General features: G+C 31.6%; 2 protein-coding genes across 2 annotated transcripts; both read right to left on the reverse strand.

The window, feature by feature from the left end:
• Positions 1 to 267: 267 nt before the first annotated feature.
• LOC123695668 (dynein axonemal intermediate chain 2-like) lies at positions 268 to 2013 on the reverse strand. The gene has a single exon (XM_045641575.1). The coding sequence runs from the start codon at positions 2011 to 2013 to the stop codon at positions 268 to 270; it is 1746 nt and encodes a 581-aa protein (XP_045497531.1).
• A 3640-nt stretch (positions 2014 to 5653) lies between these two features.
• LOC123695355 lies at positions 5654 to 8488 on the reverse strand. The gene is made up of 4 exons (XM_045641185.1): positions 8358 to 8488; positions 7036 to 7114; positions 6891 to 6959; positions 5654 to 6403 (listed from the first exon to the last, which is right to left on the reverse strand). Exons 2-4 carry the CDS (start codon positions 7088 to 7090, stop codon positions 5901 to 5903), a joined length of 627 nt encoding a protein of 208 aa, XP_045497141.1. The 5' UTR covers positions 7091 to 7114; positions 8358 to 8488; the 3' UTR covers positions 5654 to 5900.
• Between the last annotated feature and the right edge of the window lie 10863 nt (positions 8489 to 19351).

Consider the following 19351-nt stretch of genomic DNA (forward strand, 5'->3'; position numbering starts at 1 on the left):
TGCCATCATTATGTTGTGTATACATGCAGTCTTATGATGTTCTATATGTACTGAAACCTAACATTTCGAGAAATTTATATTACCTTAGTATAAGAATGTACAGGCTATACAGAAGGGCTTAAAGAAAAAGTATGGTTATAAAATTGTATTTCTTATTGTCACAAAAAAATACAACAAAACTTATATAACTATATTTCTACTTAACCCGAAATAAAAATAATTCTTCTTAAATTATTGAACAATTACTTAAACTATTACTACTTATATTTAACGGGTTCTGATAGTATCATCTATATTAAATGAATGTCCCGTGTTGACCTCAGTGTGACGCATTTCTTCCAAAACGATGCGCTGATATTCGTCTTCAACCGATTTAAATAGTTCTTCCTCGTCTATTTCTTCTTTTTCTGCTTCATCAGTTTTGTCTTCTATAGCTTTAAATTTTAGCATTATTTCTTTAACACGGTTCTCTAGAATACGTTCCCTATGAGTTTCCCGTTCAAAACTTTGTGTCATTAATTGCTTATCTCCTTCACCTGATGAAACTAATGTCTCAGATAAAGACAATAAATGCAGGACTCCTTTCGCATCGCCAATAGCTATCAAGCGACCATCTTCATTAGGTTTTATTTTTAATAAAGGATCCTGAGAAACTGGCATTGTAGCTATCGGCTCCCGATATCTACGCAACAGATCCCAAAAACGAAATTTACCATCATCACACACTGACATATAACCGGAATATCTATGTGGCGACCACACAACGTCGTTAATTTGTTTTCTATGTCTTATTCCTGAAATAATTGGAGATGAAAGTAAATCATCACTCCAAACATTAACTCTCCAATCTCCACATGTTATAAAAAATTTGGAAGAACAAGGACTTCGTTGAACAGCTTTTACTGGACCATCATGCGCATAAAACACGCCACTCATGACTTCTTGGTAAGTTTTACCTTTTCTATTTACGCTTATGACAAGACCAGAATCAGTGCCACATAAAAACTTGGTTGGAAATGCTTTATCGTATTGTAAACAACTTACACCTTCTGAATTAGCCAAACTTATTTGTTCTCCAGGTGGAATACGAACAGACATAATAAGACTATCAATAGGGAAGGATGTATTTCTCATATCCCACCACATGCATTTGCCATCAGTAGAACCACTGAAAAATTCAATATTTAGGCGAGATGGGATGAATAATAAAGCATTAACAGGATCCCTGTGAGCTATATGCGCTGGACTGATAAGTATGGGATCAAATTGAACACGAGTGTCAAAAATACACACTTTTCCATCATCCAGTCCACCAACATAAATATTTGGAGACGCAGGTGAACAAACAAGTTGCCAACATGCAGTTGGTGGAGACAGATATGTATTTGGATCGCCGGGATTTTCAATATCCCAAATGAAACACAGAAAATCTTTATTTACAGGCTCATATTCTGGAAATGCTCTATCGCAATATGATATGGCTAGCTTTGGTTTATCCTCATATGTCCAAGCAATGCAACTTACGGGCCGTTTTTGTGGATCTTTGTAAACGCTGTTTATCATTATAGATGGTTTTTCAACGGGGTTCTGACTTTGCATTTCTTTAAAATAAATATTGTATGCATTCAGTCCATTATTTTGATTGATGTAGTGTTCAAACTGAGGATAAAGGTTTAAAACAGCATCAATATATGTGTCATCTCTTTCAAAACGACGACGATATCTTGCAGTCGCTTCCTCATCTGTGAAATTAATTTCTTTTGGCCACCCACCTTCATAGTGATTTACTCCAGTGTCGTGCCGAATTGTTATTTTAGTATTAGCATAGTTTTCAGATACAGATGCAGATGCCTGAACCTCTTTATCTACTGGATTGCGTAAGCAGTAATTTTGTTGTTCCTGTTTATCCGGATTAATCGAATCCAACAATACCGGTGCTACTTCACAAAACATCGGTTGTTGTCCAAAATTTTTTCTTAGCTTTATATATGAGTGAATTAAACCTGGATCCATTATTTGTATTGCAGTTTATATTCTTATTAGTTTAAAATAAATAATATTAGTTTATTCTTAGAAGTTTATTATTATAATAGCTCAAATTGATTAAAGTATTTTAAATGGATGTCAGAATTGACAACAATTTAGAAACTTTTTAGAAAGAAATTAAAGTAAGACCTCGGTCCTGAAATATTAAAATACCTAGGTGTACTTAAAAATTAAACGAAAATAAAATTGAACATGAACATGATTAGATATCAATTTGGCCCCCATAAAAATATCACAATTCATATTTCATATTTTTTTATGTAGGATAGGATCACCACCTCGACATAAAATGATACAAACCATAAAATGGTACAGCCCATCATGAAAAAATGAATAAATAAAAACAATTCCATTCCGCCCCATCTTCGACCGAACACTAACAAGTTCATTCTCAACAAATAGTGGTCGTAAAAAAATCATAAATTTCATATTTCGCCTAACACTATTCACGTCACGTTCAGGCCGAGATCACGTCCGTTGTTTTTTACAAGTATATAATCCACGATTTTTTGTACAAAGCCCACACCCGGCACATATGGGCCTGATAAATTGCTGGCTTTGTGCGGAAAACATGTTTATGAAAAATTGATTCACGTTACACGTATCGATATGAGTAACGCACCCGTGTACGTATAACATGAGATAAAACATTGTTATCTTTTAATTCGATAGTTTGTATTGTGTTTGTTTCACTCTTAATGATATTCCAAATCGACTACCTACTGTTAAGTATTTTTCACAACTTATTTCTTTAGGAATACATTTGGATTACTTTTTTTATTACATACCTATTGCATTTCCCTTAGAACACGTAGACACAATATATTATCCACTGCATGTTTACGAGATCGAAACAAAAACGGTAGGCATTTATATTCGTAAAAATTTTACATTTGGAAAATATTTTTTTTGTCATAATTTTATTTCATGAGGGGCACTTAGAACCGTACAAAAGTACATTAAGTCACTCATATTATTCCTATTTCATTGTATGAAGTAGTACAGTGTTAATTGTAAAATTACAAGTCCGAGTATAAATTACTAATATATACTACTATGTATATAGAAAATATATAAAACTTAATCCACGGAAATGCTGCATTTCAAGTGTATATTTCAGTCAATGATATAACAGTCTGTCGTTTACCTGTCCAATGTCGCCAGCTCAGTGAATTAGCTGCAGGTGACTGCAGGCACGTCCACACACTCCGATTTATTTAGCAATTCCATGGAGCTGTGAGAAATCGCTGATAAAGTATGTCAGTATTTTTTAGAACCAGAAGACTAATTTTGAATTATCAACTGCACGTTTACAAGACCAACAATTGGAGCAAAATGTGACTGCAAGAGCCGTAGTTGCCTGTAGTAGATATACTGATGATTCGTAATATATAATAATTTTCTTGGTCGTTAATGAATTACAAAACTGCGTATAAAATTAAAAATTAATTTACATACATTCCTTATTGGTGTCTCTCGTTTTTGCTCAATTCTAATGTTAGTATTATTTAGATAATCTTAAAACAAAATTCATTAGGAATGCCTGATGAATAATTACGTATGTTTCATGAGTCATTATGTAGGTATAATCTACCCAATCCATATTAGTTTGCCTACTCGATTACCTGCGAAGAAAAAACGGACTTATTGTACCATTCTTTATAAAATTTCATATATACTTATACTACCTACACCACCTAAATATTGCAGTATATGTTTTTTATTAAGAAGAAAGAAGTGATTCATTATTTTGTATGTGTGTATGAACTGTGAACCGTAGCACGCGTAGTACGCGTAGCACTGATAGTGCTACGCAGAGAAATTCACTTATTCATTTCGTAGATACCGTGTTTTTTTAATAACTTAGTGCACACAGTATACATAATACTTACACATAATATTTTAGTATCATCTGAATTCATTCTTATCTCGAGCCCCAATTTTGATGAGCTCGACCTAAGAAAAATAAAGTGGGTAAATTTTACTTTTTATCCAGCAATACCGCGTTCCCTCAAGCTTAAGAAGTTTAATCTGATTTAATCCTATTGTTTTCGTTATAAGCACGTTCGTAGTATCAACAGAACGGATATTATTTTATTATCGTTTTAATGTTATATTCTAAGCCACAGAGGAATTTATTATCATTTTCACATAGGTTACGGAAAATGTTGTGCAACTTCGTTATAATCGAGTTGTGTATTGCATCCAAAAAATGTGTATATATTCAATTAAATAATTTGAACTTTATTAGATAGAGAAGTAAGACTTTAGAATATTATTATAGTATCATTCTTCATGTGTATACTGTGTAATTACGTTATTCAAGATATTATGTAAATTAATGTTATCAAAATTCAGTCTCTATTTAACAAGGTACGAAAATATCCGTTAGTTTGTCATTAAAAAAACTATCCTAAAATAACAAGCCTACGTGACAATTCCTGCATAGCTCGATTTGTCCCAAACTAAAAGCCCAGAGGTCACTTTATATAACTCAATTACATTTACTCAGCGAACCCCGAACAATGCAAACAACAAAGCACTAACCGAAATTACCGAATTATCTCGTATAAGAAAATCCAAATAGGTATTGTTAGAGCATAGATAGAATTACTCTACTTCTGTTGGTCTTAGCGTGATGATATATAATTCTTCCTCTATAAATGGGCTATATAACACCGAAAGATTTTTTCAAATCGGACCAGTAGTTCCTGAGATTAGCGCGTTCAAACAAACTCTTCAGCTTTATAATATTACATTATCTGGTATTAGAAAACCCAAATATTGTTAGAGCATAGATAGGTAGAATTAGTTTCAATCACGCGGTCTTACGTACCGTGATTGCTATATGAAGTACGTTCCTCTTAAAGAATTTTAATTGGCAATCGCGCTACGCTGCACCCAATTTTGCTTCTGGCGTGAGTAAGCTTGTGAAAATAACTTCCTTATATATCATGTACTAGGTTATTAAAGTTGTTATAGCTATGTATTCTCGTTTGGTTTTGCTTCTATAGTAAGTAGCTTATAAGTTTGTTGTGTTATTGGTTATATAATAAATTTGGAAATTAAAGAATTTTCATCAAACACGAGATTTATAATAATAGTATTTCACTTAGAAATATGGATTATGCTGAAATAATTGTGAAAATTCAGGCATTTTGTACATACAATATTTTTGTGTGGTTAATTTTTTACTCCAATTACACATCTACTTGAATGTAAAGAATAACTTACTAGATATCTGAAAAATAATTTGAATTTCTGTATTATTTAACTTATCCAGAAATGGTTTAATGAATAGACAAAAAATTTAAAGATATTTTGAACAAATCCTTTATTATTCATTTAAACACTTTCTATCGCTACATGTAATTAAACACAATGCATAGACTCTATTGCAATTTGTATAACGCAACTGTACAACATTGTCAAGGAATTTGAGAAACAATTACATAAATAAGATATTAAGTATAACGAAAGCCACTTGTCTAACCCCTCTGAGGGGTTAGACAAGTGGCTTTCGTTTAGCGTAACGTTTGATAGAATAGATTATGAATGTATGAGATTGACATAAGCTGTAGATAAATGTATCAACAGCTTACGTCAATCTCATACATTCATAATCTATTCTATCAAACGTTACGCTAATAGAAAGCCACTTGTCTAGGGGGGAGCTTTACTAAACTTTGTCGATGGCAGAACAAGATATACATATAAAGATGTGTTCAACGCGCAGTCCTTTTCACTTACACTTTAGATTCTTAACAATCACCTCCAATCAAATTGGTCCCGTTACTTCTAATGAAAAATCCATCTGCTTTTCCATCTCCATAATATTTTTATTCCATAGTTGTCTATCTAACCGCTGTGACAGCCAATATAATATTTCTTTTACTTTTAGGTCTATTTAATCTCACTATCCTATAAATAAACCTATGTTTTTCATGAAAGTTTATGCTCTTATTTACATTTTTATGTCCCAACTGTAGCGTATCCTTCATTTTCTTTTTCACCTTAATCCATCGATCATTTTTCCAATCATATCTCTTTCCCATAGCTAAGAGTATATCTTCAAATTTAGGCCACTTGTCGTTTGATATACTCAAAACGAATTTAGCATTATTGGTGTTATTTTTTAATGGTACGTCGATGAATTTGTTATGTTTATCTGATTTCTTAGGTACATTGTGAATAAACGATTTTTCGCGCTTGGTGTCAGTATCGCTATCCCAAGACAGTTTCTCTTTTAAGTCTGTTTTGTCATAATTTGAAGTGTCGTACTCATAATCAATATCTGAATAATTCGGGTATTCATTATAATAGTCGCTATATGCATAAATTTTATGGTTTTCCCAATCTGTAAAAAAATAAAAATGCTCTGCATTAAAGAATTAAACAAAATGTATATTATTGTAATATAGTTCTTTTATTATACAGTCAGTAGTCAAATCCACCCCCAATATTTGGGTGAATTTAATGACTGAACTGAAATAATTTAAACCAAGCATAACAACGACCAATTCATCAAAATATTAATAATCAATAAAAAATCAAACGTTCAATCTTCTTAGCATTGATATTGAATTTTGATGAATTACAAGATCAAAGAAAAGAAAGCAGAAGAGGCAGGTAATTAAATAAATATTTAGATTACGTTTAATTAAATCGCTACAGTGAAAATATACTCTCTATAATATACAAATATCATCGCACTATTATGAGAATAACCTCAATTTACAAAATACACATTCAAATTAGATCTTCACTGCCGTAACAAAACACAAGCAACTTAATAATCATAGCTCTATATATTATATCTACAATAAACTAACATTAAATCTTACCAATTCTTTTCTGTAGAGAGAAATCACGTTTGTAATTGTCAATTATTTTCTTCCGACGATTGCCCTTACCTGTTAAAAAAGAAACAATAAGTAAGTGGGAATAAAAATTGTATGTGACGTAAAAAAGCAGCAAAAACGTGTTTACCTGGGCAAAACGTGAGCAAAATTAAACAGGCGTGTATCACGAAACTTTTAGCCATTAGTCTAGGACACGTAGCAGGGATCTGTAAAAGGTAAAAAGGAATGAGAAAAATTACACCTACGACCGATTTAACCGTACTAACTGAGAGGCTGGCTTTAACGAGGATTTATTTGATTTCTGCTTTTCGAACACTCTCGGCTAATTTTATTACTATTGAGCTTTAGGGGAAAACGTATTTGTTTTTTAACTTTTGTTTTATGTATAACTATTTAATTCAAAATTCACGTGAGAAAATAAAAAATACAAAACTACTATCGTGAAAATGTGTTATTTAGTGAATATTTTTAACCAAGTAATTTCCTTTTTTTAACCCTCTAAGCATCAGTTCTATGGAGAATAAAAAAAAACATGAATTTAAAAATTGTTTCAAAGCTTTTCTATGTACGTACAAGATATATAAAATATCTACACTCTATACTATCTCAGATGACTAATTTCCTAAATATATTGCTACCGTTGATACTACTTCACAACATAAAGGATTCTCTATCCAATTTTCATTGAATGCATATAATTAAATTCAGTGATTTAGACTCGGCATTGATGAATTCACCCATCAATTAAGTATTGATGTATTAGTTCATTTTAACGTTTATATTGGACTTTATTTCACAACATTAATACCAACTAGGCACTAATGATATAATAATAATGTATTTCGATCTTTTGACTGTATTATAAGAACGAATATAATATAATAACATTGTACTAATTACACATTCTTCGTAATCCACACAAATGAAAGTAGATAATAACCTATATATATCAACTATCATTCCAACCTTTCATTAATATTGGCTTTTTCGTAATAAATAATCTTTATGGATATTCGTTAATTACACACGCAAGGTTGTATCCAGAATAACTTATTATGAGTTTAATTAATTGACCAATATATACTGAATTTGGTGTCTGTAACGAAAAGTAACGCCCATATTATTTAAATTTTTACTTTAATGATAATTTTTAAGAACTCTCAAAAATGTATTTGTATGAGATATATTTTATTCACAAAAGATTTACTTATCACACAAACTTACTATCACAATTCAAAGTTCCGTATTAGATAAATAATTTATTACTTCCTGTAATATACTGTATAATACTCAATAGAAAACCCAATAATGTGTTGACATTTAGAACCTGTAATTATAGTTTAATCAAATAGTACCTAATCATACGTCATTCCTTATGGAGTCCCAACTAACGATATTCATGTTCATAAAAATAATGAAAAATGTATTATTTTAACCATAAAAACTTACACTTGTAACTATTCGAATTGAAATTAATATTATAAACTTTGAACATTAGCAAGAGCGTAATGATCGCGAAATTATATATCCACGACTTTTCCGAGAAACTAGCAGCACAATACAGTAGCGTCTCGCTTGAGTTTCACAACAACACTGAAAGCTCGCGATGAAATGTCGCTACGCTCTCAATGTAGCTTTAGCTTTGAGAATATCAAGTTGGTGAGTGTACATTGCTACTTTAGAGTGTGTGCTCTAATCAACGGGTTGAGAGAGCCAGCAATGTTATAGTAACATTTTATTACTTTCGGTAAAAACAAAAAAGGTGTGTTGGTGGAGGGTTCCTTCCGCCTTGCCGCCCCTACACCCTTCACTAGCCGCGCTTGAACTTGTGTAGCATGTCTGCAGGTAGACTCGACTTTAAATACGGGAAATTCTGTAGGCCCCTATAGGCCATTGAAAGGTAGAGCGTATGAAAATTAATTTTTATTCGCTCTAGTGTCTATTCAACAGAATTAACATACGCTTCATTACGACCGCAAATGTTTACTGACTCAATTACTCTATGGTACTTATGATTCTATTGTAACTTTAGCATTGTCTATGAAAGGTTTGCAGTAATAATGAACTAAGCTTTTGCATTAATTTTGTGTGGAAGAATTTATTTTAACAATTATTAGGACAATTTAGCAACGATTATTTCTGTAGTATTGAAGAAAGGGAAACAATGCTATTCATAGGTCGTGTCAATTTTACTGTAAGCCATTTCTTTTTTCTAGAACTTTGATATTTGGGTTGTTAAAATAAAATTGATTTTGAGAATCATTCTACTAAATGACTTTAGAAATATACGCTAATTTACAATCTAACTCTACAGAATAATAAGTTTGTCAACCGTTATTGAATCTCCTTGAAAGTGTAATAATATGTAGGTACTAAATCAATATAAGTCCAAGTATTCTAAGTAAGTAAAAATAATACTCATAACGAATAGGGACATTAAATCAGAATTAAATTTTTGTACGTACAAGTATCGTATTCATAAATCCAAACCACTCGAAAATTGCGAACAAATCCCATAAAAAGGACAAACTATCTTTCAGTTTCGAAGTAATCTGAAATTGCATGTCGTTAACGCTGCTTGCTTTTAATAGCTTCGCTAGTCTACGCCAAAGACCAAAAAATAATCACAGTGTATTGAAAACTGACCGCGTCGGCGATGAGCTGTTTAGAATGTACTTATAAAAGAGAAAAACGTAGTAAGTGTTAAAAAAAACTATTGATAACGAAAGATTTTTAGCTCAAACAACATGGATGTTTTTAATCATTAATATCGCAATGGATTAAATCTAGTACACAATCACGTAACCCATAAATTCAAATGAAACATTTTTATGTAGATTTCACTTTAATTATAGGAAACAATATGTAGGAAATGATTTCGATTGGCTTAACTTCACAATTTATTGACGTAAAACTTCCATCAAGCCCCATTCGTATGCAAGCAATTACTGCGGTAATTTACGAAACAATTCGTAGTTTTCATTAAATGGTTTTCACGATATTCCTACGCTAAACTTCTATAAATACAACACCAAAATGTATCGCAATGTAGGACGTTTTAAATGCGATATTTTTAATCTACAACATTTTTTAAACTTTGTTTGAAAGTCCTCAAATTAAACCACATTTAAGAAAAGTATATATTTATTATTTATTTTAAATATCTTATATCATTTTATTCTATAATTATTGATGCATTTTATCTAGATATCTATCGTAAACGAAGCTCTTTATGATTGCTTTCAAAAAAGTTGAAAGTGTCATTACAGAAGCTATTTTAGGAATCGTTAATCAAACGGCTAAGCGTAAACTGATAGCGGCAGCTCCACGGCAATCAACTTAATTATACCTATAAAGCGATAGATACTTCACAACATTGTTGTTTAAATACTTTGAACACAGTTTTTTGTTTTGTATTAGCAATTACAGTTGTATTATTCCGTATTTGCAATCAATTTTATTGTAAATGTAATGGGTTTCATGTTATATCCAGAGTATTAAGATCATAAACTTTTCTATTTATTTAGGAACGCAAGGTCCATTGAAATGTGAAATGCTTATACTTCAATTAAAACCCTCATCATAATTTGATCTTTAAAATCAAAGGAGCATCTATTTGCATGAAGTATTTACTCTTGAGTAATCCCGAACGAGCTTGAAGACCGCTAGCACAACGATTTACCACGCGCAGTTTTATTTCAGGGAACGGCACTTTTTAATTAAAACGACTCGCTGTAAAAAGTATAAGGCGACTGCAGCGGCGTCATTAAAACCCCCTCGTTCCAATCTGAATCCGATATCAGACCGAGATACAAGAAACTTTAAACAACTTCAATTCATTAAGTTTGAAATAAAGGCATTGGCAATTTAGGCGAGCGACGCTCAAAAACTCTTGTAAAACTTTATTCATTTCCGCGATTTTGTGGACTACATTTTTAACTGGTTTTTTATATTTTACTTTTAATGAAATTTTACTATTTAATCACATTTAAAATTTTAGATTAGTCTGCTAGTAGCAGCTTTAAAAATGAGTGGTGGATTGTAAATTGTACCTAATTAAACTGCAATTTAAGATTAATAATTATTAGAAATAAGCACATGTTGCAATAGAAATTGTTTGTTAAACATACAATAATTAGTTTTCTATAATTCTAAGTTGAGCAGAAAATTGAAAGAATGAAAACAATTCATAGCTTGTCTCTATAGTCTATACCTATAAACAAAGTGAGGCCTGTGGGTAATTTGGCGGTCACGGATATATTATAATAAGGATGTTTAAAAACATTACAACATAGTAATTTGAGTATAATTATGTATAAAATACCAGTCGAATTTTCTGTATATGGATTTTATTATTTAGACGTTGTTATAAAAAAAGCATACAAAAATACACAAGTCGAACAAAGGACTCTTTATAAATGCCTACTCCCTAACAAAATCGAAAGTACAAACAGAATCCGTGAATGATTCATTTAATTCAAGCGTCTATATTAAGATTACAATGTGACACGAGTCAATAAATATTCAGGCCCCATCTAAATTAGAATTAATCCCGGACGGTCGTCAGCCTAGAAGTATCGAATTTACTTATGCTAATCTTACGTCACTCTGAGGACTATCCCTAGTTTGTATCCATGGCTGTTGACAGCGACTATTTTGCATTTTACAAGCTAACGTTTCGGCAGTATGCTGATATGGATAATTCAGTGTAGCCTTTTTCACTTCATAATATGTAAAACGTTACATCTTAATATACTGATCTACTATGGTATTAGTACCGAATTATTTATCTTCACAGATGTGCCTTATTTTTGCTTTATTATTATGTCAAGGTATTGTTGTACCAAAATAAATTACAGAAAGAATTTCAATCTGTACAGTTACGTTGTTTATTTAACGTTGATGTCTTGTTATACCGAGCTTATTTCAAACATTTAACAATGAACAGATAGAAAATAATTATGTTCTGTAGAGGTCTTCACAATAACACTTTATTTTCTAAGATTCTCATTAAATAATAAACAGCACTAGAGAGGGTCGAGTGGTTCTTGAAACAAATCCAGTTCTTTTGTTTCAAGGAGTTTGTACTAATGAAACCCTTCTGATCGCGAAATTGTAGTTAAATGTATTTATTACTCGTATAAAAACTTTAATTGATGATCCTTGTAGTGGTACGGCATGAACTCAACATGAAATGTTAAATTATAACAATACTGTTATACGAAATGTGGTAAAGTTTCTAAAAGCGGCTCTAGCAGTGGAAAACAATACGTACCTACATTTACAATACGACTAAAATACTTTGTTATTAATCGTTAGATTCCTTTGCGTGATGAAAATTATATTTCATATTGTTTTTATAACTACAAGCTAGCAATAGCAAAAGTGAAATATTCATCAACTGAAAAGTTATATTATGTTATGAACGTATTCTTAAAACTTTCAATATAAATTCGTTATGAAAAGAATAAAAAAGTTTTATTTTATTCAAATATTAGTGACTCGAGTAATCAAGGCTCTATCATTGAAAATTGTATCGTCTATTGAAGTTCCAAATGAGCTTCGCGAACACTAAGTAATAACTGCGAAATACTTACCGAAATTGCTTCTAAAAGCTCTTGTGAAGTCGACAATTGTGCAGAAGGAAAAACCTACGAAAATAATGCCTTTTATGTAATCAAAACAGCTAAATAAGTATTATCTTGTTTATTCTTAAGTCTCCTCGTATTGTTGCCTTCACAATTCCGTTGGCATTACATTTATGTCAGCTTAAGCGACATCATAAAGCACCATATTTCCAGCGTATTTAAAAAAGCATTAGCTGTGCTTGGAAAAGTCTTGATATGTTTTTTACATACAACACATTTATAAATGCGGCTCTACACTATAGATATACCAATTGTATAGAGAAGTGCTGATTTACACAGGGTCAGTAGACAAGTCCGAATTTCGGCGCCGCGACTGACTTTAACTGTTTACTTAGACTTCAAGCCTCTGTACTGACTTCAAATCTGTTTACACAGGGTTTTTTTTCGGGTCAGCACTAATTTGCCTCGAATTTGTAGTCAGTTACTGACCCTGTGTAAATCAGCACTAATTTTCATTTTACTTAATTCATTCACATTGTTTTAAAATAAATAAATCTGAAATTTTTATATTTTACTAAGTTGATTATAATTAAGAGCGTTGAAGAGAAACTTTTATAACTTTTTTTAGTATTAATATAAATATACAAGTACTACATGGACTCATCTAATAAGTCTAGAATAAGTGAATAAATAAATTGCGTATGTCAATTAGATATAACAACTACGACAATAACTACGCAATTTTCTTAAGGTAGACAGATGTCACTGAGGTATCTGTGGTATTATTGAATTAATTAAATGGCTATTGACATTTTTTAGTAATTTAGCACAAAATTCATTGTAAAATTATATTGCATAATTTTATTAGCAGAACACACAGATTTTATATTCAAGAACCGTAAAATAAAAGAATTTTTACGAGTTGATATAAATTCTAATCGGAATTACGTTTGCTTAAGAATTATTATGCATTTAATAGAACTGTAGTAGGTATACCTGGATGGATGATCATAATAAGTTTATTAAGTGGATAACAGATTATTACACTAATTTCCACAATGAAATATGGTTTAAAACATTTATTTAGGCAGAAAGTCACCTACTTCATTTCACATAATATTACCTAAATACCTTATTGCCTATAGGTACGTGTAATTTTTATAGAGTACTAAGTTATTGTAATAGTGCCTAAAATAACTTTATACTCTATAATAACTACACGTATAGAAATTAGTATTTTTGAGCTTAAGGTTAAAATAGGGAAACTTATCTTTCAAATGTAATTATTTTTAACTTCTGGTTTAATATCTACATTACAATTTAAAATGAATAACAACTTAGTATGCAAAAATTCTCAAAAATATCAATCATTATAACACAAGTGTTTATAATAAAGTTTTTCAACATAACGGTATGGTAAACTTTCCGGAAGCACACTGAATACAGTACCGTTGTGAAGAGGTCTTGTCTCTGCATATTGTATGGCGCATATTTTGGAGAGCACTTCAGTCATTCAGTCTTATACCCGACGCTGAAAGCCAACCCGTCCGTTTAAAGTTATTCAACGCTGTTGTTACTTAATTTTGTTTCTGAACAATGCTGATATGTCATAGCATGTTACATTGAGATTAAAACTACAACTCATTTGTAGTACAAGTTAAAATATAATTGTTCAATTTCAAATTAACAAGCTGAAGTCTTTGTTTTCTGAATTTTGTGTCTGATCAAAGCTGATATGTATAAAGAATATAAGATAATATAATAAATTTTTATATTTGAGATTTTTGTCGTTTCCTACACTCCTTTTTTTTAGGTATGTTTCGTAGCTGGCAATCGATCTGGCACGTCACCGGACAGAAAGCGATGATTGGCGCCGCCCATGAACATCCACAAACCCTAAAGCACTATAACAGTTCAAACAGATTCTTTATAAATTGAATTTGATACTACCAAGAACATAAAAATATGATTCTTCCATTTCAAATTAACGACCAAGTCCATATCACTTCAAATACATTTACACCGAAGCGAAGTGTGACTGTTACATATTTATGTTATCTGTGCTATGCCGTCTATTCCCATCTTTTAATGGCATAGCCATGTCGTTTTATATTTTCACAAGTTCGCAGCATCCCGGCTCCAATCCAGTTTGTATTTTTAGCGCAACCAAAGTTGGGAAATAGATTGACGTTCAGGCAGAGATTTGGTTCAGCAATTCCGAAAGCGTGGTGACGAAAAAAGTATCAAACGAATTGAACTGTAACGTATACCATCGGATCAGTATGGACTATGATAGAGAATTTTTTATGGAAGCTGAGTGACCCATTTCTCTATGGGTCATTTCCTACAGTCTAGATATGAAGAATTATTTGGCAGCACTAGGTATTTGCAGAACTTGTGCCTGAAATGTGTCGCTTATCTGATTTTCCATTCACACATCTGCATTCATATGTAAAATAATATTCAATGAAATAGACCACAAAAACACATAACCTCACGTATGTATGCTATTTCTCATTAACGCCCCATTCTAACATATTCCGTTTAAAACATTAGATTACCGTCGCGTTCCCGTAATCATGTGTAATTTAGGCTTAATAAACAATGCACCATTTCAAACAAACAACAATGCTGTTTACTACCGCACAATTTAGGTATGAATATTAAATATCCTACAAGAATTTTAATGAAATCGCTAACTCAGGCACGATTAAAAGCCCGGGTTAAATGCCAACGCAAGTTTTATAACATAGATAATACATAAGTAGCTTCGTTGTACTTTTATTCAAAGGGCTCTATCATTAATTTAAAGTTAGGTGATTAACTCCAAATACCCATTCAAGCTGCTCATTCTAACCGCTTTATCAACGAGCTAACGTTGAAGTTTCGTAATAAATTAATATGTTATGAATTTCATCTATTCAAAATGTTTTACATTTATGAATACAAAAACCTTGATTACTTATAGGATCACTTTAAAGTTTAAAGATAAATTAAGAACGACTAAAGTAAATACTTTTAGTAAATAAAAAAACAAACTTCTTTCTAACGATATCTATCTAATGGAAAACTAAAGAACTTTCGATAGGCACTGCGAATCGATTTATCCCGAATAATATTATTATCTGAAAATTTCTTGCGAATACCGCATCATCTGGTGAATCTAATATAAGTTACGACTTTCATGTCGCATTAAGAAGACAAGCCAGCGGAAACTATTAGACACCATCTGCCACACTGTCTTTACGAACAAAATAGTTTGAAAAGTGTTAGTTTTTATATGAGCCAGTTTACTTTTGGTTGAAGTTTTTTTTTTTCTATTTTAAGGTAGAGAATATTTTTATTTCTCAAACATACATTTAAGTTTGTTTTATAGTGGATTAAGAGATAGTATGACCTCATCCTATATTTGCTATTTTTTCATTTCATATTTAAATAACTAGCTTTCCGCCCGCGGCTTCGCCCTCGTTTTCAGAGAAAACCCCGCATAGTACCCTTTCCCGTGGGATTTCCGGGATAAAACCTATCCTATCTCTTAATTTGGATCGAACTGCACACCATGTGCGAATTTTATTATAATCGGTTAAGTGGTTTAGGAGTCCATTGAGGACAAACATTGTGACACGAGATTTATATAATATACTAGTGGTCCGCCCCGGCTTCGCCCGTGGTACCTACATGTTTACGTTTTTTTTCATAAAAACTATCCTATCTCTCAAGTTGGATCGAACTGCATATGGTGTGCGAATTTTATTATAATCGGTTAAGTGGTTTAGGAGTCCATTGAAGACAAACATTGTGACACGAGATTTATATATATTAGATAAATAAATTATATAATATGGAATTCTGAAAGCCTGAATTACCTTATAAATTAACGGATTAAGGAAAAAGATTTCCAAATTCATTTTACATCAGCATTTAGCCTATAAATGTGCTGCTACTTAAATCGTATTATTCAATACGAATTCCCTGACGTCATTACAGAAAGAACACAATAAATAACATTTTGTGTCAGAAAGTAATGATTTATAAGGTGCGAAATTCTAGTCTCGGGGTTGCGTGATCTCCCACGGGCCAGATAGCAGTTAAATAAGGCACCAAGGGAATTCTTCAGGGACGAGTGGGTACTTAGCATATTGTATTAATGGAGGGTATTCGGGTAGAGAGAATGGCACTCATGAATTAGTGAATCTTGATAATTTACGAGATTCTCGCTTCCTACGAGTGTGTCTTGAGCCCGTAAATTACCTTTATTTTGGCCCAACTAATTACAATTATTGTAGAATATTAATATACTGCGAAATAGAATTGTAATATCTACAAATTGCTACGAAGCAAAGTAAATACTGTAGTACGAGTTTCATTTCTCAGATTCGTTCATTAATTATTTATTTCAAAGTAAATCTTGTACTATAAAACATTGAATATTATTAGAGTTTATAATCCTGCTGTTTTGTGTTAAGTTTGATTACTTTCAGTATTATTAAAAGCATATCCTGTTCACTTCAATAATTGTATCAAGTTTCACTTTAATAATTGTATTTTTTGTAAATCAAAATATTTGTGAAGACATAAAATTCGTACTCGTATGTTTTGCTACGACGTAGCACTGTGCTACGTCTAAGCTGTTTGAAAAATTATTCAAAGAAAACGTAAACAATTATTGTATTATGTACACAATATGTTTACTGCAATAATAAATGTAATATATATCTATACATAGTGTGCAGATAAATATCGGACAGACAGATAAACGCTAAGCTATAATTTCACGCCTTCGTCTTTTCTTGTAAATACAGCAAAGAGGAAATACCACCACCATTAATTCCGTTATATTATGGGGAAGATAAAACATGGAAAGCGTTAGTTTATAGTGCCGTAAATATCTTGTATCGTGGTGTGTTGCGCACATGCGCTAACAGTTCATTATTTATTTTATGAATTTCAATGTAGCAATACGGAGCAGCTGATCACGTGATAATAATGTATGGTGATTCACAGCTACGATATGTTTTAGAGTGACCTCAGGTATGTTAACTTACTATAGATAAATAAAAATTGATTGAGTAGTCGTTGGGTTTGGTTAAATATAAACCCCTGAATCTTTGGATGTCGTAAGTTACTGGACTGAATTCAATCGTAGTTGAATGATTTCTATATTAAATAGATATACATGTTACGTTTTATTACTTACTAGCTGTTCCCCGCGGTTTCACCCGCATTGCTCCGATCCTGTTGGTCTTAGTGTCATGATATAGCCTATAGCCTTCCTCGATAAATGGGCTATCTTACACCGAAAGAATTTTTCAAATCGGACCAGTTGCTCCCGAGATCAGCGCGTTCAAACAAACAAACAAACTAACATACAATCAAACAAACAAACTCTTCAGCTTTATAATATTAGTATAGATATAAAAATAGGTTTGCACAAATATATTATAAGGATGCTTTATTACTAAAGTATAGTAATGTTCAACTCAACCGGATAACAGGAAGTGTATGAAAATTTGATTATTTTTGAACCGGAATTACGGATATACAAACGAAACAACATAAAATTAAAGTTTTTTAATAACCATTTTAATGCCAATATATTAAAATTTACATACCTTAATTAATATACTAACAATTATTTTGAAAAAAAACAAACTTAATTCGAGACAAAATCATTTCTAATTAATTTTTCAATGGTGCATTATTCAACTGTACCGTGTAAAAACCAATTTGCACTCAATATAAAAGTGACTTGCATGAAAAGCTCTATATCTCGCATTCATAATGCTTCATCAGACCGCATTGAGTGTGTAGTAGGTCAGCCAGAATAGGAAGTCTCATTATACAGTCATTAAAACGGTTTTCACTTAAAAACCGTTCGAGTTCCCATTGATATAAAAATATTGCGAAAAAGAGCATTGTTTTTGCACTTCTATTTTCATAATACCCTCACTGCCTACAGATTGCTTTTCTTGGTAGCGCACAAATAAAATATCGCTTTCATCCGTTTACTATGCAAATAATCGAAAAAGAATCGAAACAAATAATCGAAATCCAAACGTTACATTCAATGTCATAAAACATTCGTTATTTTTATAAAACGTCGGCTCAAAATGAAAAGGGAAAGAACACAAAGGGTGTAGGTTAATCTATTGAATCATAAATTAGTGAAGTCACATTGCGGTATGTCATAAACAACGGTCCTCTTCGGTTTTTTGCTCGGGGAACATGTCCCTGTGACATATGACGGCACTTATCCCTCCAAACTGCTGTAATTCCGGAGATCGAATCCATGGATTGAAATAAAAGCCTGTTGGATGTTAGTTGCCCATTCAATGGTACTATTTGGGAGTCTCCTACATAAAGACACATTTTTAGATTTAGAGATAGTGTTTCTTTACATTTTAAGGAAACAATGTAAAGCTGTGAAAAATAATCGCCTCATTTGTTTTAAATGACAAAATCAAAAGTATTTTTCTTTTAATAACACTTTATTAACAAGAAATAGCAATTTATTATCGCCTTATTTTACACACACTTTGTTACAAATATGATGAGTTGGCTAGATAATATCCTTCAATACTTTATGAAAAGTCATATTCAGTGTACAAACTTCTAAACATAGAAATCCGTATAAATACCAATAAATATTTAATCAAAACCTAATATTTAATAACATAACGATACTAAAAAATAAATTATTCCATTTAATTGTATAATAAAGTATCTTAAACAAAGTCATCTTGCAGCTGTTAGCATAAACCGCATGATACAGAATATTAAGGTCCAGAAGTACGTAATTACTAATCAAGCTAAAACTACAAGTTCATAGTTTCATTCAGACCATGTTCAGAGGGC

The sequence above is a fragment of the Colias croceus genome, chromosome 11 (assembly GCF_905220415.1).
Source record: "Colias croceus chromosome 11, ilColCroc2.1".
NCBI lineage: Eukaryota > Metazoa > Arthropoda > Insecta > Lepidoptera > Pieridae > Colias > Colias croceus.